This window comes from Copadichromis virginalis, linkage group LG23, assembly GCF_057382275.1.
Source record: "Copadichromis virginalis isolate Kocher_CV1m ecotype Utaka linkage group LG23, C_Virginalis_male_GT1.1, whole genome shotgun sequence".
Lineage (NCBI taxonomy): Eukaryota > Metazoa > Chordata > Actinopteri > Cichliformes > Cichlidae > Copadichromis > Copadichromis virginalis.
Genome location: NC_140639.1, coordinates 47,026,356 through 47,052,336, shown reverse-complemented (window position 1 = coordinate 47,052,336; position 25,981 = coordinate 47,026,356). Strand labels below are relative to the sequence as shown.

The 25,981-nt window shown below is 41.4% G+C and overlaps 1 protein-coding gene across 1 annotated transcript in view; it reads right to left on the bottom strand.

Annotated features, from left to right (window-relative positions):
- Nucleotides 1–19,731: 19,731 nt before the first annotated feature.
- The window catches only part of ptgfrnb (prostaglandin F2 receptor inhibitor b), a 75,264-nt gene continuing 69,014 nt past the window's right edge, over nucleotides 19,732–25,981 (bottom strand). The window contains exons 12-15 of the mRNA XM_085449468.1: nucleotides 25,457–25,643; nucleotides 25,232–25,350; nucleotides 25,055–25,105; nucleotides 19,732–22,987 (exon numbers count right to left, since the gene is read on the bottom strand). Of these exons, the coding sequence (XP_085305594.1) occupies nucleotides 22,875–22,987; nucleotides 25,055–25,105; nucleotides 25,232–25,350; nucleotides 25,457–25,643 (470 nt within the window). The 3' untranslated portion in view covers nucleotides 19,732–22,874. The remainder of the gene's footprint in view (nucleotides 22,988–25,054; nucleotides 25,106–25,231; nucleotides 25,351–25,456; nucleotides 25,644–25,981) is intronic.

Here is a 25,981-nt window from a genome sequence, read left to right as displayed (position 1 = left end):
GAACAAACAAATACTAAAACTAAAGACATTTATTTTATTTTATTTTTCCAATTTCCCAAAATCATTTCAATTGGTTTAAATTTTTTAAGTCTGGTTTTTGTCTTCATTTAATTCAAATGTTTTCAGTTTAGTGTTAGTTAAATATAATATCCTTGCAGAAAGTGTCTGTTGCCAGAAGGGGGCAGTGTCAAAAATATGTGGTACAACAGGTCTGTGGGCCATGCTTGCTCCAGTTAGCATTCGAGTGACACACACTGTTATCCAACAACTCGAGCGACGTGTAGTAGGAATTTGAGAACTTCACGGGGACACATTCAGTGGACAAAAACCTTTCTTTGTTGGCAAGTACCTCCATAACTGGACACAAAAATTGTGGCGTATATTTATCATAATACAACACTCGCGGAATAAATCTTCACTTAAGTTTTTATTTAAATTTCACTAAATCATCTTTAATGATAATTTGGGACGACTTAGATGTCATGGTGCACTTTACAGAGAGCTGTATCTGTTATGAGCCGACTATCATTGATATAAATGGGATGGGCAAAACAACAAAAATAGCTGTGGGTGTAAAACAATACGATTCATTATGCTTTACGATGACTGAAAACCTAATGTGCTACTAAACGTGCAAGCCAATAACAGGGTTAATGATCACTGTGCAGCTTGATAGCATGCTACCTTTATTTTGAAAACATACATAAACAGGAAGATGGCTGCACTCAAGCGCGGCACGCTGATATTCACTGTTAACCACACTCTTCATTATGTGAAGGCCAAAGACCGGGTCAGACTCTGAAGCCGTCCTTTTCTCCCAGTGGAAAAGAGGTTAATGTAAGAAGGCCTCGGGAAGTGTGTGAGCACTCACAGAGCATCATAACAGGCGGAGTAATGAAGGGTCAGCGTGGTAATGATGAGCTCTGACACTTTATGTGTATAATAGATTTACACTGGCTGTTCTGTGAGATGTAAAATGGAGCGGATGAAGGAAGTGGCTGAGCTGCCTTGTTAAATATTCACAAGAGAATGATAATAAGATCAGTGCTCTGTATACACGCACACACCATATATGTATATAGTTATAATCAGCCTGTATCAGCCGATTCATAAAAAGAATAGAAAGTAACTCCAATAATATGACACGTCACTTAAATTCAGCCAAGCTTCCACACTCACTCACCTGCCTGCCTACCTTTTTCAAGGTCCAGTCTATTTAACATTCACTTGTTTTGTGCCGTTTAATTTAGAGGAATAATAAAAGCACAAAGATCAAAGACTCTTATAATCAGTCATAATCATAATTAGTCTGCTCCACTGTAAAATTCCCTTTACTCCAATTAGGACCATCTTCTTTCCTGATCTAAACAAACACGCTCCATTTGCTTGCTTAGTAGGAACCGTACATGTAAAAAATACTCAGTTAATCTTTCAGAAAAAGAGCTCAGTGGTTCCACACGGCTTAAATATTGCACAATCGTCATAAAATGAAGTAAAGACCTACTGAAATGAATTTTGCAATAAACACCAGGGGCTCAGTTTAACTAGTTGCGACAATAAAATTACTTGAATGTTATGTTTTCCTCCATGCTTGGATCCATTACAGCGAGCAGCGAGTGTGTGTATTTTCTGTAATGAGATGCATTATTTAAAGATTGGTGACCGCGAAGTGTGACAAGTTTTCTCCTCGCTCACCATCAGGGTTTGTGTGACTGTGAACTCGCTGATGACGCGTCGACTAACTTTGCACACAAGCACCGCATCACATTTTAAAGATGACTTGACCCACATCCTCGCTGTGCTGCCTCAACCTGGCAGGAGAAGCAGAGTTACGGAGTGTTACGTATCGCGTTACTGGGCGTTAATCTGCAGAACAGCAGACGTCATTGTCTGACATCAACCATTCAGCCCTCGTTGAAAGTCACACTGGTAGTCGCAGCTTTTATGTAATGCCACATCATGGCTGGTTCAGTTCACCAAAATGACCACGAGAAGAAATTTTAAAACTCATGAAAATTTGGGTTATAAATTTCAAACAGCCCTGTGCAAAAGTCCCGAGCCACGCCGCATTTCATTATATTTGGTTCCAGTGAGCAGAACTTTTTTCTTACTCCTTACAATGTCTAGAACAACAGTTCTCCAGGCTGAAGTCACTCTAAAGGTTTTCTTTGGACACTGGCTTTCGCTCATTTTCAATCCAATCCTTGCACCTGACCATTTTTTGATCTTCTCTTTGTTAAAGCACTGAACTCTGACCTATGAATCATTCAAGCATTAAAAAGGCGCCTAACTCAAGTAATGAACCTGTGTTGTGTCTACAAAGACAACTTAGCAAAGAACTAATTTATGATTATATCTTTAGGCACTTTGCTACTAGCAGCCTGTTGCAAAAACACATCATTTTTTTCAATTTCTTAAGTTAGTTTTTAGAATAAATTGTGTTTTTGTTGCAACAAAGTGATTCCAAAGAGCTATTAGCTGAAAACTTTGCATATCTCAGCATGGTGTGCAGTCTCTCCTTAAAAAAAGGGGAAAAAAGAGGAAGTGTCAGACCTAAAAATTAATCTACAGCAGATAAACAGTATCTAAAAGTCATGTTCTTAAGAAACAAACAAAAAAAAGAAAACCCAGTGAAGACCTGGTTCATTGAAGCCTCATCAGAAATGGCGGAAATAATCTCAGTGGAAGGGTGACTATCAAGAAGTCATTGTTAAAGAAGAGAAATGGAGAAAATGCTGAGGTATACCACATTGCACAAGAACTGGACTGAAAATCAGTGGCAACAGGTTTCAAGGAATAATGAATCCAGAATTGTGGTTCATATGATCATCAACAGGTACAGAGGAGGTCAGGAGAAAGATATGACACGTTTCAAAGCAATCTGTAGAACGTGGTGGATGCTGTGTAATGTTATGGGGCTACAAAACACACTGTCAGTGCAGTGAAAGCAAACAGTGGAACATTATCGGTCATGGACTGGCCTCCCCACAGCTCAGACCTCAACGTTACTGAAGCAGCATGTTGAAGGAGAACAGAACAAAAGGCAGAAACATCCAAAGAAGAGCTTCGAATGTCCTTCAAGAAGCCTGGAGAACTATTCCTGAAGACTGCTTAAAGACATGACAAGACAGCTGCTTAAGAGAGTTCAGACTATGATGAAGAATAAAGGTGGTCATACTAAATATTCACTTTCAAGCTCATTAGAATTGTACAAACTCTGTTTTTACCTTATATACTGTATTTCTATCTGTGTTTGCACATATTTTAATAAATTGCTACACATATTTCCCAGTTTCTTAGCAAAATAGGTAATTAATGGTACTGTATATGAACTTAAGGCTAATTCTGAAAATGATCAAACACCATACCAATAATGTAAAAGTCCCACAGTCATCATTTGCTTCCCCTCACTTGTGAGCAGTGCTGGTATTTTGAAGCTGTAAGGCCCAAAGCAGCCAATGGTGTCTTGAGTTTAAGCCCACATGCTTAACTAAGTGCAGCAGTTCTGCCTTTACCCTCATGGACAAGATCCAGTAAAGCAGAGAATTTCCCGTAAAAAAATAAAGTTAAAATAAAAAATCCAACCTTCTGTGTAAATCCTTGCGAAGACGTGCTGTTCGATGGACTGTGAGCCTTTTAAAGTAGCTATGTCTGAGAGAGGGATTACAGAGCTCACTTTTATGAGGACGTTTACTACTCAGTAAGATGATACAGACGCAGTTTCCCTTTGAGCTTCCTCATTTAATTTGCTTATACTGCTTTCATTTTCTGCTTCGTTGATCTTAAAAACAGGAGTGATGGATACGATGATAGGATGTGACGATCTAACTCGATTCAGCCTGAGGTTACGTCCCAGCGATCAAATTATCATCGTACTTGAAATTCACTTGTAGCTATTTTTAAACAGCGTACATATTTTTTCTATTAATTCCTGTAAATTAACATTAGAACCTGAGATTATGTTTGTTATGTTCACGCTCTGGAACGTGAACTTCACGGGCTCATAAGTTGATCAGGAGCAACCAGAGTCTGCAGAAAACAGCAGTTGCAGAGTCGCAGCGGCTTCAGACGACTTCAAACAGACATGTCGAAGTCGGTCTGACTCCCCTCATCACTTCTGCCTTAATGCCTTCTTCATGGAGCATTAGCTTACATCCCTGCAGCCGTGGAATTACAGCTATGATGTCAATACACATTGTGCACCATCATCAGTGTCTGTGTGTGTCCACAGTGCTCTGTATTCACCATTTTGTGGCTATTTTTAAGAAATGTAATCGTTGATTCTTGAGTCCATTTCTGGGAAGACTGGAGATGATGTTTAGGGTTTAACCCTTTAAGACCTACCATAGAACCAAGTCTGCCAGAGCTTATATTATATTTTTACATGTTGTAGAGCCATTTCTGGGAGCATTTCAAGTTGATATACATCAATACAACCATTATATCCCAAATTTTAATAATATGTCTGCATTAAGTGCATAGTAATTACATAAATTGCAAAAAAGTGCAATAAACTACAAAAAAATTGAAAATCGTTTTGTTTTTTAAACATATATTTCTAGTTAGAGAAATTTAAGAGGCTTATCCCTCAAAACTGTAAATACAAAAAAGTTGCACAAACTAGTTTCCCATCACAGGAAATTTATTTTGAGTGTCTTCATAGTTTTATTTTTTGAAATACACCAATTTTTATATACTGCAGGAAAAACGAAAATAAATATTATAATGCAAATTTGCAAAAAAACAGCATATGCATCAAAATAAACTATTTCCAGCAGTGCAATATGACTTCTAAGCATCCCAGAAACGACACAGAAAGTTAGAAAGTCAAACATAACTTTTAAAAACACCAGTACAGGCTCATAAGGCCCTGATGGTAAAAAACTACATTTGACGTCACTTCCGGTTTCGGGCAGGTCATGGCGAACATGCGATAGTTCGTGCTGATGGATGTAGGAAGTGTTACAAACAGCTGATCGGATCGGCAAAGCGTGTTTCTGGAATATTATGTTTTTGTTGCTGCAAGTGCTTTTTATGCAGTTTTTGCAAAGCTTTATGTGGAAGGAAACCGTGACCTAGGACAAGCTGATGGCCGGTTTCATATGCAAAAAAAATTATTGCGCTAGCTCACATGGTTGCAGTGCTACCGGGATTTTAAAAAAGTTACGCAAAACGGAGCGTGCCCGCTCCGACCAGCTTTAAAGGGTTAAAGCAGACACGGGGCCATTCTTCGAGGTTAATGGCTCTTCTCTTAAGTTGTTTGTTATGGATTGTGCCAGTTATACTGTAACTGTATCACCTGCAGTTCCTGGATCCATAGATGGTAGAGGTTAAATACCAGACAAGATAAACAAAGTTATCAGTTTACAATACATCCAGTTTAACCATGAACAGAGAGAAGGTTCACTGGATCAAATCATTTGCAAGAGTTGTCGAGGCTTTCCAACACGTAAGTGAGTCTAAGGGAAGACTGCTGTACAAGACTGAGATACACAACATTGGTGTTGAAATCTGTATGTGCACCAGCTTCACATCTTATCCAACAGTAATTCCAAATATGGAGAGAAATTTAAATGAAGGCAGGGATTACAGTGGGGCAAAAAAGTATTTAGTCAGCCCCCGATTGTGCAAGTTCCCCCACCTAAAATGATGACAGAGGTCAGTAATTTGCACCAGAGGTACACTTCAACTGTGAGAGACAGAATGTGAAAAAAAAATCCATGAATTCACATGGTAGGATTTGTAAAGAATTTATTCGTAAATCAGGGTGGAAAATAAGTATTTGGTCACCTCAAACAAGGAAAATCTCTGGCTCTCACAGACCTGTAACGTCTTCTGTAAGAAGCTTTTCTGTCCCCCACTCGTTACCTGTATGAATGGCACCTGTTTGAACTCATCATCTGTATAAAAGACACCTGTCCACAGCCTCAAACAGTCAGACTCCAAACTCCGCCATGGCCAAGACCAAAGAGCTTTCGAAGGACACCAGGAAAAGTATTGTAGACCTGCACCAGACTGGGAAGAGTGAATCTACAATAGGCAAGCAGCTTGGTGTGAAAAAATCAACTGTGGGAGCAATCATCAGAAAATGGAAGACATACAAGACCACTGATAATCTCCCTCGATCTGGGGCTCCACGCAAGATCTCATCCCGTGGGGTCAAAATGATCATGAGAACGGTGAGCAAAGATCCCAGAACCACACGGGGGGACCTGGTGAATGACCTGCAGAGAGCTGGGACCAAAGTAACAAAGGTCACCATCAGTAACACACTACAACGGCAGGGAATCAAATCCCGCAGTGCCAGACGTGTTCCGCTGCTGAAGCCAGTGCATGTCCAGGCCCGTCTGAAGTTTGCCAGAGAGCACATGGATGATACAGCAGAGGATTGGGAGAATGTCATGTGGTCAGATGAAACCAAAGTAGAACTTTTTGGTATAAACTCAACTCGTCGTGTTTGGAGGAAGAAGAATACTGAGTTGCATCCCAAGAACACCATACCTACTGTGAAGCATGGGGGTGGAAACATCATGCTATGGGGCTGTTTTTCTGCCAAGGGGACAGGACGACTGATCCGTGTTAAGGACAGAATGAATGGGGCCATGTATCGTGAGATTTTGAGCCAAAACCTTCTTCCATCAGTGAGAACTTTGAAGATGAAACGAGGCTGGGTCTTCCAACATGACAATGATCCAAAACACACCGCCCGGGCAACAAAGGAGTGGCTCCGTAAGAAGCATTTGAAAGTCCTGGAGTGGCCTAGCCAGTCTCCAGACCTCAACCCCATAGGAAATCTGTGGCGGGAGTTGAAAGTCCGTGTTGCTCGGCGACAGCCCCAAAACATCACTGCTCTCGAGAAGATCTGCATGGAGGAATGGGCCAAAATACCAGCTACTGTGTGTGCAAACCTGGTAAAGACCTATAGTAAACGTTTGACCTCTGTTATTGCCAACAAAGGTTATGTTACAAAGTATTGAGTTGTATTTTTGTTATTGACCAAATACTTATTTTCCACCCTGATTTACGAATAAATTCTTTACAAATCCTACCATGTGGATTCATGGATTTTTTTTTTCACATTCTGTCTCTCACAGTTGAAGTGTACCTCTGGTGCAAATTACTGACCTCTGTCATCATTTTAGGTGGGGGAACTTGCACAATCGGTGGCTGACTAAATACTTTTTTGCCCCACTGTATGTTCAAGTGAGTATCTTCAGGTAAGTAACTAGGCCCAGTCACTATAATGCAGGCAGAGTTAGAATGGGTCAGGCAGGCTTTCCAGCAGGTTTCCCAAGAAGAGGGAGGAGACAGGTGAGCAAGTGCAAGACACAAGGAAATTCAAGCAAGGTGGTAAGTGAATGAAGTGGTGCAAAAGGCCTGCGCTATAGCCCCACAGGTAGAACAACCACCTGGCAAAGAATGGAGGTCAGCACAAGGTTTAACTATAACTAATTGTAGATCGAGAGCAGATACACCTGCAGGAGACTTCCTTAGACCACCCACAGCCACTGAAGAAGTCTGATTAGTAACACTCACATTCTAACAGAGAGGAAGGGAGGAAGCAGATCTACCACTGGTACAATAACACAAGTAAGAATCATTCAACGTTAAAACCAACTGTTTATATTCTGACCCATTAAGACTTCGTGGTAAGAGGTCTTGGTGACTGTGGTATCCAGTGTTGGGTATAACACATTCAAAGAAATGACTGTACATTAATGTACTAAATTCAGTAATTGTATTACAATATATTATAGTTATGTTGTTACTTGCATTACAAAGTTATTCACACAGTGAGTGGATAGAAAAGAGAAAAAATCAAACGTGGCTTTTTCCTTCGCACGTTGCAGCTGACGTCACTTTGTGTGCAGGAGGAGGAAAATGGTGGCGCAGTCTACAGCTGTTGTTCAGGAGTGGAAAGATGAACGTTACATTTATTTTGAATGCACAAAAGAACAAGAGCATGATAGTGGAGTGCAACCTGCCTCCAAGACAAAAACAATTGCATTAAACCTCGACTCTTTGCAAGCATCTGCACAGATAGCATGCTAACATAAAGCTAGCCAAGATCCTAGATGATGTTACAGCTGAGTGTATGCTGACCCCAGCCCAGCACCCAGAGCCTGAACTTCACCAGGTAACAAAGGCAACTTGCAGTAGCCTTCATTTCTACCTGTAGAAACAGCTACAGTAGAATCACTTGCGCTCACTAGGATAGGGATTTGTGTTGGTGTGTGTTTCAGGTCCTTTACAGAGTAAAAGTGAAAGTAATGTAACAAGTAGTGTAACAAATTAATTTCTCTACTGAGTAATTAAGTAAAATACTGTGTTACTTTCCTATAATAAGTAATAAGCATCATGTAATGCACTACTTTTTTTAATAACAAATCCAACGCTGGTTGTGTCAGCACCGAGGCAGCAGATCATGATCATGTCCTAGAAGTTCTGTTTTGGCTCACACCTGTTACTCCTGCTTTGTTTTTTTTTACTTCTTATCTCTGAAATGTTCTCCACTATAATTACAACCATTGTTTAGAACAGGGGTGCCCAATCCCGGTCCTCGAGAGCTACCGTCCTGCAGCTTTTAGATGCATCCCTACTCCAACACAGCTGAATCAAATGAATGGCTTGTTATCAGGCCTTTGCCAAACATGATGGCATGCTGAAGAGGTAATCAAACCATTTGATTCAGCTGTGTTGGAGTAGGGATGCATCTAAAAGCTGCAGGACGGTAGCTCTCGAGGACCGGGATTGGGCACCCCTGGTTTAGAACAACACATTGCCTCTGGAGGCTTTCCATGGTTCAGCCTGCTGCCCGTGCACCTGGCTGCCCACCTAATGTAAAAGAAAATGGGAGTCATCAGAGGAGATATTCATGCATATACATGTGTGTTCTCACAGCTTTCTATAGTAGTGAGCATTATGTTTGAGCAGTTTGGACCAAATGCACCAGATTATCCAGATTTCCTTCCCACATACAACTCCAGGTGTCCAGTCATAAATCTTTGGACCACTTTTGAGCCCTGTCATCTTGGAGATACTTTGACCAAGCCCTTGTTACTTACTTACCGTTGCTAATTTTTTCTGCCTGTAACACATAAATCAAGGGCTGCTTCCTCACATGCTTCCTAATATAGCCCACCCCTTGACAGGTGCCATTATAATGAGGCAATCAATCTTATTCAATTCACCTGTCAGCTGGCTGCTAATGTCGCGGTACATCGAAGTATTCTAACTTGTACATTACTGGAATATTTCTTTTCCATGATACTTTATGCTTCAACTTATGAGGGAAATATTGTCGTTTTCACCCCACCACATGTACCGGTCATCTAATTGCTGTGGGTTATTATACAGTTTTAGTCGTTGATCATTCACAAGATAATTTCAGATCTTTTTTCCTTCTAGTTTTTTCTAAAGCTTTGCAGGGATTTATGTGTAGGTCACTAACCTCCATAGTCAAATCTTTTAGCTTCATCTACAAAAGGGATGTCGAACTCATTTTACATCATGGGCTGCATACTGACCATAAGTGTGCTGGAGCACTGACAGTGTAAGGAAATGTAACCATGCAGTTATCTATATAAGAAAAAGTACAATTTCAACTGTATGTCTCAGTTTTTCTACAAGAAATGCTACATATGCTATGTATTAAATATAAGACATTTGCCAGCACAACTATTTGGGACTAAATTATAAGTAACAGGGGTGTAAAATTACTAAAATGAATCATCGCACAAACTGTCCTGTTGTAATAAAACTGTTGTGGTTTTTTTTGTTTGCTTGTTTTTGGTTGTTTTTTTTTTTATTGTGGACTCATAAGGACATTTTTTTTAATAGTGAAAATTTAATTGTTTAACTATTAGTTACCTTGGTGCAGTGTGAATGGCCATGGAGGTCAAATGAAAGCTGGAATACTGTTAAAAATCCCATATTTATGCCCTCATTCACATTTTTTTTCCAAACCAGTTCAGTGGGCCGGATTGTTGTCATCAGTGGGCCATTTCTGATCCCCGGGCCACATGTTTGAAACCCCTGATCTATAATTAAATTAATGGGAGAGTAAGAGAAATGTCAAACCCAGTCTGAAAATCTGCATGTAGTGAACCATCCTACATTAGCTGCAGCTCACACATTAAAATGCTCGTTAATATTTAGCTGTCGACCTGTCGCTGATGCACAGCTCATTGTGGATGGGGAATGTGGAGGACATATTTAGCACATCTTATTGATATTTTTACAAGACCCTCTTAGTGACTCTTGGTTTTTGGCAGCCTAAGATGGTTTCCTACCTTTCCCTCAAAGCCATCATCAAACCCTGAGTTTTATTTACCATCTGGGCACTGAGGTAAACAGTATTTGCAGCATCGGAGCAGTTGCTGCAGCCCTGTCTTTCAGCGAGATATTAGCTGGCCTCACGCCACGGAGAGAGAGAGAAAAGGAGAGACAATGTGGAGTCATACTTATAGTACTTGTGGCATTTATTTGTGTATACTTGGATGTGTATGCATTATGAGGATGTGTGCCTGGTGACGAGCTGGAGCTGTGCCAGGCTGAAGACACAACGCCATACAAGGACAAGTCATGCTGGAGGTTCAGGCTGCCTGCAGGGTGGTACTCCTGCAGGGTGAGAGTACCGCAGCTCTGAGAGCTCCAACCAGATGGAGTTCAGAAGCCTGATGTTTTAGAATGACAGATATTTGCTGGCATCGGATGCACTGGAAAATACATTTGCTTTCTTCAAAGCTTAACCAGCATAAAAAGACACACAACTAATTACACGTTGCCATCTCAAATAACAGATTTGAGATTTTTCCTCTATCTGACAGCTCAATCAGCAGCCTATCAACACCTCTGTAAATGCCCTGTAGATTAAACTACTCGCTCAAGGTTAGGGCGAGATGGAGCGATGTGAACAGCAGTGCCCTGCATCAAAGACAAAAGATTCTGATGTCTTCATGGTGCAAATTGTGTTTTTTTGTTATCTTAAAAACATTTAAAAAAATTAAAATAATCAATAGAAAATGAAAAACTAACAGGTGGTGGTGGTTCCAGAGCTATTGACTGGTTGCTGATGAGTTAGCATAATGTAAATGTTGCATCATGGCTTGGAAGAATTAGCCCTCCGAAAAGATCTGGGTTTTCTTCTGAGAGGTTTCTTTGCATAGCGCTTGCAATATTACATGCTCAGCCTTGGTATCATGGATATTTTTATGGTGTATAGCAGCGTCTGGCAATAGTTGGTACGCACCCAAATTTACTGGCAAATATTACATCACTTGGGATTCATAGTAGCCAAAAAACAGCAACTGCTAGAGTAAGAATAAAGTAAATTTACATGTTGCACTTTTAAATGTGTTGTTCGAACAAGCGTTTTCCCTCTGACTCAAGTCCTTGTGCTAGGGTAAGGTAAGCTAGGTGAAACAAAAAGATATGGACGTAGCTAGCATTATCATGGTCTTGGGTCATTGGAAAAAGGCTTGTGAAGACATTTCAGTTCTCATCTTAGAAGTGTCTTCAGCTCTGTATGATGGAGTGTCCGAGGCTACGTCCACACTAATGTGTTTTTGTTTGAAAACTCCGTTTTGGCCTCCCCTCCACACTGAGACGGCGTTTTCCCCAAGAAAAAACGCAGCATTTTGAAAACACTCTCAAAAACGCATGTATTTCAAAACGGAGCTGTCCCGTTGCAGTGTGGACACTCGAAAACGCAGACTTTCGAAAACGATGACACACGTTGGTCATATGATGTAGTCATGTGACCACTTAAACCAAGAATTCGGTGCTTTGTCTTGCCATTTCGCCGCCACGTTTCAAAGAGCCGGAATGTAAATAAACGGCAGAGGGAAATGACGCGGGTCAAGTCGTCTTGCGTTTCACGCACGCACGGAACTGCAACGTCAGCATTTTCGGCCGTTATAGTGTGGACGCGCAACCCTTTGAAAACGACTGAAAACTCTAGTGTGGACGCAGAGCGTTTTCAGATGAAAACGCTGTTTTCAAATCTATCCGGGCCAGTGTGAACGTAGCCTGAAGGAGAGTCCCAGTAGCCCCAGTAGGCAATCCCTGGAGGGCCTGTCCCCATGGGGGATTCCTGTGGGTCACTATTAATCATGTGAGTCATTAAAGGGTCACATGAGACCATGAAATTCAGTTGTAAGTGTTTACAGAGATCAAGTCATAAAGCTGTTTTCTGATCGGACCGGAAGACATTTTGAAGCCGCAGCTATCGCCCTCTGGTGGCCTTTAAAAGAATGCAAATTTTAGTCCCTCGGCATTGGCTTCCTTTTCCAGACCCGGAAGCCATCATTGTCCATGTCCATCATTTGTGCTGTCTATGGATTAAACACATGCTACAGAAGACAACTAGCACAAGGACTCTCCATTCAATTTCAGGTACATTTGAAATGCTGAGAATCCAAAACTCTGAAAACACATTTGATAAAGTGCCTTTTTCATCTGTTTGTGTGGACTCTGCAGTGAAGAACAAATAAAGCTGCGGCACACTGATTATATCTGAGGCATCGCAGACTGGAACTCGTGCAATTTGTAACACAAGTATAACCCTGGCACCGCGTGTGTGTTTCTTTTTTTCCTGAGTGTGCTCGTAACATGTTCGCATTTAAATGTTTCATACATCAGCTGAGTGAAGCTCTACAGATGAAAGTGACTCTGAAAAGGATCTAACTGCTGTGAAGTTCGTGTGTGTGTGTGTGCAAGTGAGAGTGAAAGCACAAGAGAGATTTATGGAGAAGTAAGGTCAAATATCTTCAGCCTAATAATAAATCACACACACACTCTGCCACCCTCCCGTCTGGTATACCCTCTTTCTCTCTTTCCATCCCCCACTTGTGTGTTGACATAGTTTCCATGGTGAGGGGAAGGTGTTGAGAGCCATCGCTGCATTCCTGGGAGCACACACACACACACACACACACACACACACACACACACACACACACACACACACTCTAACATTTACTCTGGGGGGTCAGTTAACACTGTCTCACAGCTCTCCCGGGCCAATATTTGACCGCTGCTGTCCCAATAAAAAAAAAAGAGAAGAAAAACAGAAAACAGCCCAGAGATTTCCGATGTCCTGTAGGTAAAACGTGCCATGCGTGATTCAGTCTGTTTTCTCTTCTTGCTTGTCATTGCCTCTGTCCTTCACATTTCAAAGCTAACTTGCAGTCAGCGTGCATGCTGAAACCTCTTTGTAGTGTAAAGCCTTACTCCAGGCCCAAGAGGATGTAGCATTCACGGATTCCTGTTGCTTTTGGACTGTTTTGCTGTTTCTTTGGCCTTAGCACAGTGTTCAGAGTGAATTACAGGAGAAACAACAAAAAGCAGCAACAGTGTCAAAACTGTAGCACTACCATTCTTTGTGATATAAAGGAATAGGTTCGCTTGTACCTTAAACCCTTTACAGGCTGGGTGAGGCCATGCTTGCTGCAGAGACATATGAAGATTACAGTCATGGTAAAAACAGAGTGCATCCTCTGTCAATTCTAAAAAACTGACCTTAAAAAAATCTAGTTTTTAATTTATATACAACATATGACACATTAGACTGTTTTAATATTTATTTGACAAAAACAAAACCAAAACGCAGACACAGCGTGTAAAACACTGAGTACAGCCCAGAATCAACTATATTTAGCTTGCAGTTTTCTGTGTGACCTCATCAGTCTCTCAAATCCTTGTGGAGGATTTTTTGCGGATTCTTCGTTGCAGCGTTCCTTCAGTTCGTTGAAATTGGGCATGCACAGCAGCTTTACTTGCTGCTGCACCAACCAGTTTCAGCAAGCTTTAGCTGTCAAACACATGGCCTCACAGTTGACTCTAGGATACTTTGGTATACAGATGGGTTCATGGTCGACCCAATGACTGCAGGTGCTCAAGTCCTGTGGCTACAAAATACACCAAAATAATGACCCACTGTGCTTGACAGCTGGTATGAGGTATATATGCTGACATGCTGTTTCCTCCAAATGTAGCACAATATGATCAGTCATTTCCACTTTTTTTCCAGATGCAGCTTTACAAAACTAATCAATGCTGACATGTTCTTTTAAGAGGGAAGAGACTTTTCTCTTGGCAAACCAAATCCAATCAAGCCGTACTTACTCCGTCTTTTTAGAACGGTGCAGTCGTAAACTTTAACACTTAACATGCTAGCCCACACCTGTAGACACTGAGATGTAGCTCTTGTGTTTTTTGCGTGATAATGTGTCCCGACTGTTTGGATCTTTCTTTTGGGGAAATGTCATTGGGTTGAAATGGTTTATCCTTACAGAAGCACAGATGGTTTGGCCTGATGAGTACAAAAGGGTCACAAAAACCATGACATGAATTCTCTGGAGACAGTAAAACAGCAGGTTTTATGGACACTTTAAAACCTTGTTCATGGACATGTGTATGAGGAGGTGTTAGAAGAGAACTCACTGGGTTTCATGAATGCATCCAATTAATTGAAGTTGTTGGATATCTGAAACCTTTTGAATTTCAGCACATATATTCTGATTAAACACGTTCGTGTGCTTGTTTTAATAAAAACTATTTGGTTTTCTGGCCCTGGAGGTTTGCAGGCCCAGACTAAGCTTGCAGTTTGCTTTGGGGGCCTTCTTTTCCTGCAGCAATAATTGATAAGCATGAAGCAACGAGTTTGGGCCTGCAAATGAAAAAAAAAAAGATGCATGTTGAGTGGGCTCAGTTTTGATTGTTTGTGTGTTTTGTTACTTTGGATATTGGATGATAAAAGACAGGCTGCAGGCACACCTTGTGCAAGCTTCTGACATTCACATGCAGAGACACACACACCAGTTAACCACAATAATCCAATGCAAAGCTTAACAGCTGATGGGTGTTAACTTGAATAAATACTTCATTATTATCTTGAAGACTCTACTATAGCACCACAGGACTTGGAGCTACTGTGGAAGCATTGTGGGTACAGTCTAGGTAAACCCTCAGCCAATCACTGCCAGGATGGAAGGTGTGGTAGCCCCCGTGGATTACAGAAGAAACGCAAGTTGGTGAGACGAGGCAGAGCATCTGTTTCGCCTCCGTATGTTGCAGTGCTGTAACGTCGACACAGTCAGCGAGATCTCACCCCGGGCAGACTAGCAGATCTGCTCCTCCAGCCTGCAATCAGCTTTCACAGGCTTATCAGCAAGAGCTCAGTTATGGAGGGAGTTTGAATTTGGGTTTAATTCATCACATAGTGTTAATGAACTGTAGACACACCCGTGTTCCTGTAGGGAAAACAGCTGCTGAGCTTTATTGTCTGAGCGGACTTGTGTTCTGGGAAGTAGCATGAGCGCATGAGGGGTCGTGGCTGATAAATCAATCTGATGGAGCAAAAAGAAGAAGAAAAGAAAAATTCACTGGATGGTTTGAACTCCTTCAGGTTTCCTATTTTGAAAAACACCCCAACAATTGCACAAAAAGGCAGAAGTTGACAAGAATTTCCAGGAAATGTTAGGATCTGAAATCCTTAGCACAGCAGACCCACGCAGTCGCTGTTGAAATCTTTTCCCGTTCTTTGCGATATCATGAACTAGGTTCTGTTGTATCTTTGTTGTTTTACAGTCTGAGTAACAGAAACATATGAAAGTAATGATTTTAATCTAGGATAGTGTCCAAATAGTTAATAACCTAATAAATAATAAATAAATATGCTTATTTATTCCTAATATTGTCACAGTTTGTTGTTGTCACCACAGTAGACATCCAACACGACCGTCTCCAGACAGCTGACAACAAGCCAGCTAAACAACAACAGCTTGTTAGAAGCTAACGTTATACCAGCTAATGTCTGGCTTGAGTATCCTAAAAATCAGACTATGCGTCTGATAACCAGCGCCATTGTATTCTGATTATATTGATTATATTATATATTCAGCATATCCTCAACAACTCACCGCAGTATAGCTAACATCAGTCAGCCAGTTTTACAGCCTCCTCCAGAGTAGATAGACATAAAGACCCAGAGTAGAGGTAAATAGCAGACTGACAGCCTACACTCACTACAGATGAACGGCTGGAAAAGTTGTTTGTCCTACAGCGGCCACCATAGCTAGGATTATCCATTAGAAATGTGGGGGGTTGGGATGTGATGTAAGAATTCAATGAACTGCGATCAGCAATCTACTGACATCTAGTGGTGACATTTTACACACTGTACCTTTAAAGGTAACTGTAACCCCATCAAACTCATTTTTGGCAATAGCTCAGTATTCCCCCTCTTCCACAAGTACCTACTCAGCGTGGTTTTGGTCGTTTTGCCTAATCAGCTAATATGCTTGGGGTCATTGTAGCAACGAGGCATTTGAATGCGACAAGAAAGCCACAACAAAGGTCGACATCGAGACGATGGTGTACCTGCTGCCCGATGTCTGGCTTTTTGTCACACTCAGCGACCACGGTGTTTTTTTGCCTCGTTGTTGGTTTTTAAACATGCTGGTTTTGATTTTCGAGAAGGAGACACTCTCATGAGCCAACTGGTGACATGCAGTCTGCTGACGTCACGATTTTGGATAGCCTCGGATCGCTTGGAACTCCAACTGAGTAGGTACTAAAAAAGTACTTCTAACAGACACTACCACCTAGTAAAAAACCCTAAAAACGGAGTCAAACCAGCCTAACCACATTAGGTACTGGTGGACAAGGACTATATGTGTTAGTAATACTTTATATCAATGAGCTCAAAGCTTTGCTTCACTGGGACACGATAAACAATTTTCTGGTTGTTATTAAACAGCATAGCAGATGATGAGATTTCACGCCCTATGCCGATATTTTTGAGTGAGAACCTTGAAACTGGATTGATGTGTACTCCCCTGGTCCCAAAACAATAAGGGCATTATGGATAACTTTCTACATCTGCATCAAATCTGTATAATTTAGGGTTGAAATGATTTGCAAATGATTGTACAGAATGTCTGAACCTTTGGAGATATTCATGTGCCAAGCCAAAGGATCTAGTGTGTCTTTCAAACTCCTATAAATCTTTTCCAAGTCTGTAGTACATATAGCAAGAAAGTTTCAGCAGACATGGTTTCAAATCTGCAACCTGACTGATCTCCAAAGGTTCCCAAAAGCAAGGCTAATTTGAGCTTTAACACAGCAGGAAACCCCATGTTCTGGAGCAAAAACAAAACAGAATTAAAATCAGTTTTATAAACTGCAACCAAAGTATTGTTTTGGGCGGAGGTTCAGAGGGGTGGGGGTGTAGAGAAGGGAAACGGGACATTAACAGACAGCAGACTGGTGTGATGGAGCTGAGGCTGTTTGGAGCTGCTGGAGACATCAGCGCTGATTACAATGAAGACAAGAAAACGTCGCCTCTGGTAGACTCTGGGGATAACAGGCTGCTTACTTTGCTCCACGCGCTGCTACAGTTTTCTGTCTGAATTCTTTGTTATGTGGAGCAACCCTTAAGCTGTGACACGTTCGAGTCGGTGCCAGGGCTCACGCCATGAAATGTGTCATCTCCAAAACGGCAGGAGTTTACAGCAGTGAACAAGAGCTAAATAATAATAAAAAAAAAAAAACTATACCAAGGGAAGCTTTTATTTTTTTACAGTCACACACCCACACATATACACCACTGATCAAACTGGGAACAGAATGCTTTAAGTTGTGACAAGGCCACATTATCAATGATCCATAGGCGACATAGATGCAAAAATACAGGAACTGGAAAATGGGTCAAATGGACCCTGAGAGAGAACAAGAGCATGTTAGCAAAACCACAGACAGCTCCAGAGCCACTCAATATGTCTTTCTTCTCTGCCCTCTCCACACGAGATGGAGATGAGAGAAAGAGTGGTGGTGAAAGAGGGAGAGAGATGGAACGAGAGATTGGCGTTAAAGAGGTGTAAAAGCCCCAGAGAGCGGCTGAGGTTCCAGCTCATCTGCATTTCTAATGAAGAGGGGGAGTGAAAGAGGGATCGGTGTGACGAGGAGAAATTAAGAGAAAGGGATGGAGAAGTGGTTAAAACAGCAGCAGCAGAGAGAGATGGGTGACAAATAGAGGAAAAAGTACAAACAGATGAATCCCATATAACAAGCCGATTGGAGACACACAAAGAACAACATGGAGGGAAGAGGGAGAGATATAGCCGTGGTCTAATGTTGAATTATAAAACATTTATTCTGCTAGAAGTTTTTATAGTTGCCTTTTTGGTTGTTTTTTTTTAAAACCATGTTTTTGGGAGCACAGAAAAATCTGATTGATGGCTTGCCCACAGACGGAAAAGAAAACTAAATTGGCCCACATTTGTCACAAAGCTCGTAGCGGGAACGCTGATCACGACCACATCAGATCATCTGGAAAAAATTCAGCAGCCATTTAAAAGAAAGAGGGTAAATGTGGGCCAGCCAGGGACAACTGCAGGAAGTGTTGGCTTATTCATACACAATAAATCAACTCCAGCATGCAGCAACAGACGATACAAACACTGAAATGTGAGCAGCTTTAGGAAGAGGCACTCGCTGATCAAGAAGGTGGTTCTCAGTTGGGTTACTCATCCAGTACTGTACTAAAGTCTCTGGTCAAGCAGCCAGACTTTGTTATTATTGAAAAATGATCTTGAGCAACAGTTTCTGAGGCTTTCTGAAGGTTTTCTTGGAAACTGGCTGATTTTTCACTCATTTTCAATGCGGTCCCTCTATCTGACCATTTTCAGAAGCGCTGCCAATGCAGTGAACGCAAACTTGGATAGAAAAACACACATTGGAACACCATCAGTCATGGATTGGCCTCCACAGAGCCTGGACCTCGACATTATTGGAGCAGTGTGGGATCATGTTGAAGGAGAACAGAACAAAAGGCACAAACATCCAAAGAGCTTTGAATGTCCCTCAAGAAGCCAGGAGAACTATTCCTGAAGACTACTTAAATAAAGCTGCCGGCGAGAGTTCAGACTGTGCAGAAGAATAAAGGTGGTCACACCAAATATTGACCGACTCCGTTTGTGCCTTACATACTGTATTTCCATGTATGTTTACATATTTCAACAAATTCCTCCCATTTCCTTGGCAAAACATACAAGTATGTATCATAAACATAATCTATATCCATATACCATAAGAAGAAGGGCACAAACCTTTTGCACAGTACCATATTTATGAATTAATAGCTTGTAATGGCAAACTCACTTCTTAGATGAATATTTAATTGAATGGTGGGAAACGGGGGACTGTAACTGACAACATGGTCGATTTTCCATTTGACAGACTGTGAGTCACTAGTGTCGTTTACAGGTGAGCCGCTCATGCTCTGCTTTTGTCTGAGTTTCAGACACACAGAAACAACCACATTTTGTCAGTATACACCCAACACTGCATCTGATTGGCAGTGACCCAGACTTTTTCTTTTTTTGTCTAGCCAGTGACAGAAAATGTATCCAATGCCGATGTGCCAAAATCGTAGGTTTAATGGCCACTTAAGACTGCTTCCAACAAATAGCTGATCGTCCAGACTCCCAGGTTAAAATGCCATTTTTCCAGCATTAAAAACCGTTTTGGCTCCAATGGATAGTTCCCCCCCTTCGTAAACAACTTTAGTTGGGGTTAAACCTTAAAATAGTCATGATAGTCATGTCTGTGCTCATAAAGAGCTGGAGTGAAGACAAGGGTAACCTAGGTGACAGATGGAACTGACCAATACCGAAATCATCCTCATGAAGCACCACACAATAAAATGAGACGATACAGAAACAACTGTCAGAATGAATACATCTTACAAATCTGTTTATTAAAAAACATCATCATGAGTCATCATACTAATTGCAATAAAATGACAAAATAAAAAGACACTGGGGAGGTCTTGCAGTGATGTAATCACATGATCAGGGATGTGTACTGATGCTACTTTTCTTGTTTAGGTCTTGTTCACTGGCACGGAGTGATATTGTTTACCTGTGAATATGTAGGTGTGTGTATGTTAATGATAGTGGAAGAAATTGTTCTGAATACTGCACCAGTATAATCATGGAGAGGATTTAAGGAACCACACTGGAAGTTTCTGAAATAACCAGCCTCCTTAAGCCAAGCCAAAACACTCACCAGTGTTTTTCTAATTCCGGGAAGATGCATGTGGAAATGATGCAGACCACTGGTTTCGGTTTCAGTTAAAAGAAAAAATGTGATATGAAAACATTAACTCAGAAACACGGTGATGGGCATCTGTTTATTGTGACTGGATAATGGCTCTGCACTGGCTGCCTGAGTTAACAGTGTTTTAGTTCTGATTAAGAGTGAATAATAGAAGTTTAGCTTTCTGGGAGCTGTGACCCGACTACAGCCTCATATTGCTCGTAAAGTTGCTTAAAACTCTCTTTAAAACACATCAAACAAAGCCTGATTCAACCCCAGCCAGTTCAGGAGAAAACCGGCTGGCACATCATGCTAAAAACCCAACAGGCCCACTTGGATCCTGCTGGGTTTGGACACAAACTTCCTCATTTTCTGTGTGTGTGGTTGCTTCAAGTATGTGTGTGTTCCCACAGCAGTCGGCACGACACACCCGTCATTGCAAGTTCATTCACTTGCGATAAAAACTCCACAGAGACTAAACAGATGTCAGCTGATGCGAGTTGGACACAGCTAACTTTGCCAGTTGGCTGATTATTGCAGATTATTGCAGGTTTCTTTTTGTTGTTGTTTATAGAAATACATTTTAGAGTTTTATCAAGCAGATGCAAGGAAAACAGCAGGACTGTTGAAAAATCAGAACCTAAACATATCAAAGGGAAAATAATGCACGCGTTGGTTGTTGACATGTCTTGAACAACTGGAAGTTTACTGGTCTGTTTTTTAGCTACACTGTAGCTTCTTCATGGTGTGTAAAGGAACCACAAACAGCATAAAACATGGATGTAGCTGTTAGCTGTCCGTTTGGAAAAAGTGCCTTAAACCGGCATTCTATCTGAAGGCCACCAGATGGCGATAGATGTAGCTGCAAAATTGATTAATTAAAATTTAAAAATTATATTTTGTAACTTCTGGTCATGCTGTGTTTCATGGAACATTATCTGTGGAATGAACCACACGTCTCTTAGCTAATAAGTTGCCGCTCCCAAGTTGTTAGCCAATAACGGTACAGGTTCATAGTTGGCCCCACCCTTCTTTGTCTCAACTATTTCTTCTTTTTTTTTTTTTTGCAATGAACACAGCAACAGTAGAAATGCTCATCTCAAGGCTTCAAAATGGGATTCCAGAAACCAGTGGATGACATAGTAGCTACGTCCATATTTTATATTGTTTGTGAGGAGAACTGCTATCTTAGCTAAACCAAAAGTGACATAAAATGCTTAGCAACAATATCAGAGTCTCATTTATGTTGGTTATGCAAAATGGTTGGAAATGTTAAATATAGAGGGAAGAGTAAGTTCTTTCAGAGCAAACTGCTTCACTTCTGAACAAGCTAGGCTAGCATTTCCCCTCCTTTAGCCTTTATGCTAAGCTAACCAAGCTAAGCACGTTTCCCAAGTTATTCGACTATTCCTTTTATACCCAAAGCTAAGAAACATGCATCACTTTATTGAAAACTTCAAACCATGGAAGAAACCAAGTTCCTTACGTCACCCAAACTATTTTTGTCATTTTGTTCACAGTACGAACAAACTTGAGTCTGCCATAGCGAGGTGACAGCTAGCTTTTCAAATCTAGATGTAGGAAGCTTTGATGTGATCAAAATGTAACCGTGGGGGAGAAAAAAACCAAAAAAAAACCAAACAAACGCCTTGTGTTGCTCATGAATGACATCATACTGTTATTACAAAACAGTACATGCAACTCTTTGTCTCACATACTGTAGCACAGCACTCACACAGTGTACGAAACACACACAAGACCCGGGCAAAAATAACAGCTGGATACATTTTTGAATATTTATAAAAGAAGAGTGCTTGCTGTTGCCGCTCTGAGCAGCAGTTCAAGTGTTGATGTGGCAATACGAACCAAGCACGCCTCCATTAGTTCAAAATATTGGCACCATGTACAGTATATCTCACACACAAACACACTGCATATCTCTGTGTAAAGCTTAAAAATGTCTCATTTCTTTTAAATCTCTGAATTTTCAAAAAACTAGAGTTGAGAATAAAGGTAAATATAGTCCAGGTGTTAAGGTGGGAATACTTTGGGGTGGTAGCGCAATGCCAGAACACCTTCAGCAGATGTTTCCCATGTGACTTAAGTAGGGATATATTATGTCTTTTAACCTTGTGCAGATTCATAGTAAGTAATGGCACTCCAGTCTCGCCAACCCCAAAGAACCCATGAATTTTACGTGCGTCCCCAAAAAGAGATTATAGTGGGATTCACTGGTACGTTGCTTACTGGTTGCCTTGGCATCAGGATAAGTAAAAAAAAGAAAACCTAAAAAAGCATTTAGTCAGGCCTGAGCACTTCATTTGTTATCCCTAGTGGTTATAGAGGCAGCAGATCTGTTTACTGATCCCTTATTCCCAAGTGGCAGTGATGTCTCAGAAGTCTCCTGTTCCTCGGATATTAAGCTCTGGATCCCTCAGAGCTTCTTGTACGGCGGTGGTGTCGGCAGGGCACAAATTTATCTGCATAAAATTCTCTAGAAGTGCCACAAGATTTCTTCATAGAAACAGAAGTCTGAAAGGCTATTTTTTCCCCATTGGTGAGCGTGAAAGTCCCCTGCTCCTACACTGCAGAGTTGAAAAAAACAACAGTCCTGAGCACCTTTTAAAGCACTGCGAAAATGCGTTTTAATCCCAACGCCCGTCGCCCGGGAACAACTGGGTGTCCCAGAAATCGTCTATGGGCGTGTGTCTGTTATGCGTGTGGTGCTTCCTGTGAGCGCTGCAGTGTGAGGGCGCGGGGGAAAGTGTTTGTCAGTCCATCTCCAGGTCCATGAGTTTGTTGCGTGAGCGTGGAAGGTGTGCGGTGTTGCGGCAGCAGCACTGGGCGCAAACCAGACCCAGGACCAGAGAGAAGAGGCCGACACCTGGAAAAACCAGAACAGGCACCATGTTACCGACACCAATAAAACCATTCCAATCCAACGATTCTTAATGCTACCATTTCTATCGATGCATTTATTCATGAGTACCATTTTAACTAGTAATACAATAAAAGCGAATAACTTTAGCAACCTTCTAAAAACAGTGTCTTTAATGTTTTGGCCCTGTTCAGTGGCTAATATTAGTCTTCACACACTTCAAATTTACAGAAGAATAAGGTACTTTTGGTTGCTCCTTTATTTCACAAGGTACTGACTGATTTGCTACACATTTTATACCCTTTGTAAGTCCTTCCAGACACAGACTTCCCATTTTATCCAGGATTGAGTTTGGCCATTGAACAGGGACCTTTTGCATGCAAGCTGAATGCGTTAACCACTAAACCACAGCCCTGTACAAATCTGACAAAAGAATTTCTTGGCCAGTGCTGGGAAAAGGGACCGACTTCCAGAGGTAGAGAGCACATGACAGATAGCTTTAACTCTGATTAAGGTCTCATTACTCCAATCTTCTCTTGTCTGTTTAAGGCACTGGTTCAAGCGCCTAAAAGTTGACATGCAGGGATTCCCTCGTCTCCAGCTCATGTGGCACCGAGAAGACTACGGCTACGTCAGGACTATAATCACTTCTGTGGCAAAGCTGCTGCTAGCATTGCTGCAACAATCACTAATAAAAACACAGATTTTTATGTGAAGAGCAAACACAAAAGCCCATCCTTGCTTTCCAAAATCCCCATCAGTGCTAATTAAGGCAAATTAAATTGTACTCTACTGACTATTTTGATTAAACTCTTGTCCGCAGTGCACGGACAACGCCAGCTATCAGAAATGTGTCCTAAATAGAGACGAACACCGTCAGCAAGCGAAGTGCAGTGCAGCACAAAAGAAAACACAAAAGAGTCTGTCGGCCAGCACTTTTCGCAAGGACGCCCTCGCTGACAGCAAGCATCAGTGAGCCGAGCTTTTCTCACTTTCCAGAGACATTTTTCTGCTGCGCTTGGCTACATTTAACATTTTCTTCATGCTAAGTCAACATTTTAGTTAGCCCTCTTTCAGAATCAGACAACAACAGCTTGTCATTCAGCACTGCAACAGCAACACAACACACTTTCATAAATGTCTACACACAATCCTATACACATAACACAAGAGGACGCTTTATAGAACAGTACAGGAGAACAAGGAAACCAGAAAGCTGTGATGTACTGTTTAGGTGCACAGCTAGTCAGCTGTCAAAGTCGAAGAAATACCGAATTGCACTCAGGAGTTGGTGATTTCTGCGTTTTTCCTCGTTTTCTGGCATAAACATACAGTCACAACAGTGGTTACTCATACTCAACACAAGCAAAGTGTAGAAGTAATTCCCATGGGCTAAAAGGCCAGGCTTTAGACTGGTCTAAACATTTTTTTCTACTTTTGGCTCTCAATGATATCATAGAGAGTGGCCTTCTGTTTGCAAAGGGTAGCCAATCAGAAGAAGGTTATCTTAAAAGAAGGCCAAATGTCACTAAAACACCTTGCTTTAGAGAGGATAGATTGAGGCGCTGCACCAGGGCTCGGTATAAAATACATAAGGATTATTTTCTACTGTGAATCAAAGCTTCTCTGCTTGAGTCACAAATTAAAAAAAAAAAGTTTCCAGTGCTACCCCTCAGCTTTCTAGAAGATTTAGTGACCTCCCAGGTCTTGAGATCATCTTGAGGTCAAGGTCACTGGGACTCAAACTCGTCCGAGCCTTTTAAGAGATGCATCTATGGTATCAATTTGAATATCCTACGTCGCCTCATTATCGAATCGCAAAAACTTGGGTGTCCGCGTTGCCTGTGACCTGACAACAATACCCCATCAGCCTTTTGCGGCCGAGCGGTAAAAAGTACAAGTTCACTTAGAGGACTTGGAGATAATCAGGCATTACTGTGGAAAAATGAATCCATAATTAAATCTTAAATCCCTAAAAATATGTCATCTAGATGAAAGAAAAGGATATAGACAATTAAAGATTGCCTAAAGCAAAGTCTCTGAAGTACAACAAACATATAATGACTATATTACCCAGTGAGGCTGATGCACCATATAAGAGAGGTAACTTTAGGGAGTCCCAAACTGCAGAAGGAGAGAGGAAACAAGAGAATTGGTGTTACGTATAACAAAATAACGCACATATATCATAGACTTTTATGTTTCAATGTGTTCATGTTATAACGTAACTGCGTGTCTTTTGCACCACACCTGCAAATTTGACAGCGAGGAAGACTTTGGATGATGTCAGCTCTTGAGCTTCTGTCCAGGCTCCCGTTGAGGCCGACAGGTACCAGGGAGTGACGGAGCAGAAATACTCCCCACTGTCACTGGAAACCACAGAGGACACAGGCTGTTGTGATGACGGTCATGGTGCTGTGCAAGTCTCTCAGCCAAAAAGGGATTAAACAGACAAATCATTCGTTTGCACCTCACCTGTCCTGAGTGCCAAATATGTTGAGCAGGTAGGTGTGTGTGTCTTTGCGCTCTATTGTAACGTCGCTGGATGAATTACGGTTGATTTTTCTCACAACGCCAAAGCGGTCAACGCTGGCCACCTGGACCGACGCGGGTCCGCCGCGCAGCCGGGTGAAAAACCATTTCACCTCGTACGCCAGGTCGTCTGAGAGACACACAGAAACAAATTTAAGTGAAGCTGTGATGGACTTTTAAGATGTTTAGAGTGGTGATGATTTTAACTAATAGACATCAATATATACGTTTTTTAGTATCTAAATAGTCTTGATGCATTCTCAATCATCCAAGTAAATCCCAAAAGGTTGATTCTGTTCATCTGGACGCAGCGTTTTCAGAAAAAGCCGCGTCCAGATGAACAGAATCAACCTTTTGGGATTTTAAATAGTTGAAGATACAAAATACGAACTTAAGGATAAAACCAGGTTCAAAGATCTTCATTTTCTGGCATATTAGATCCAAAAGTTCTGTGCATTCGATTCAACC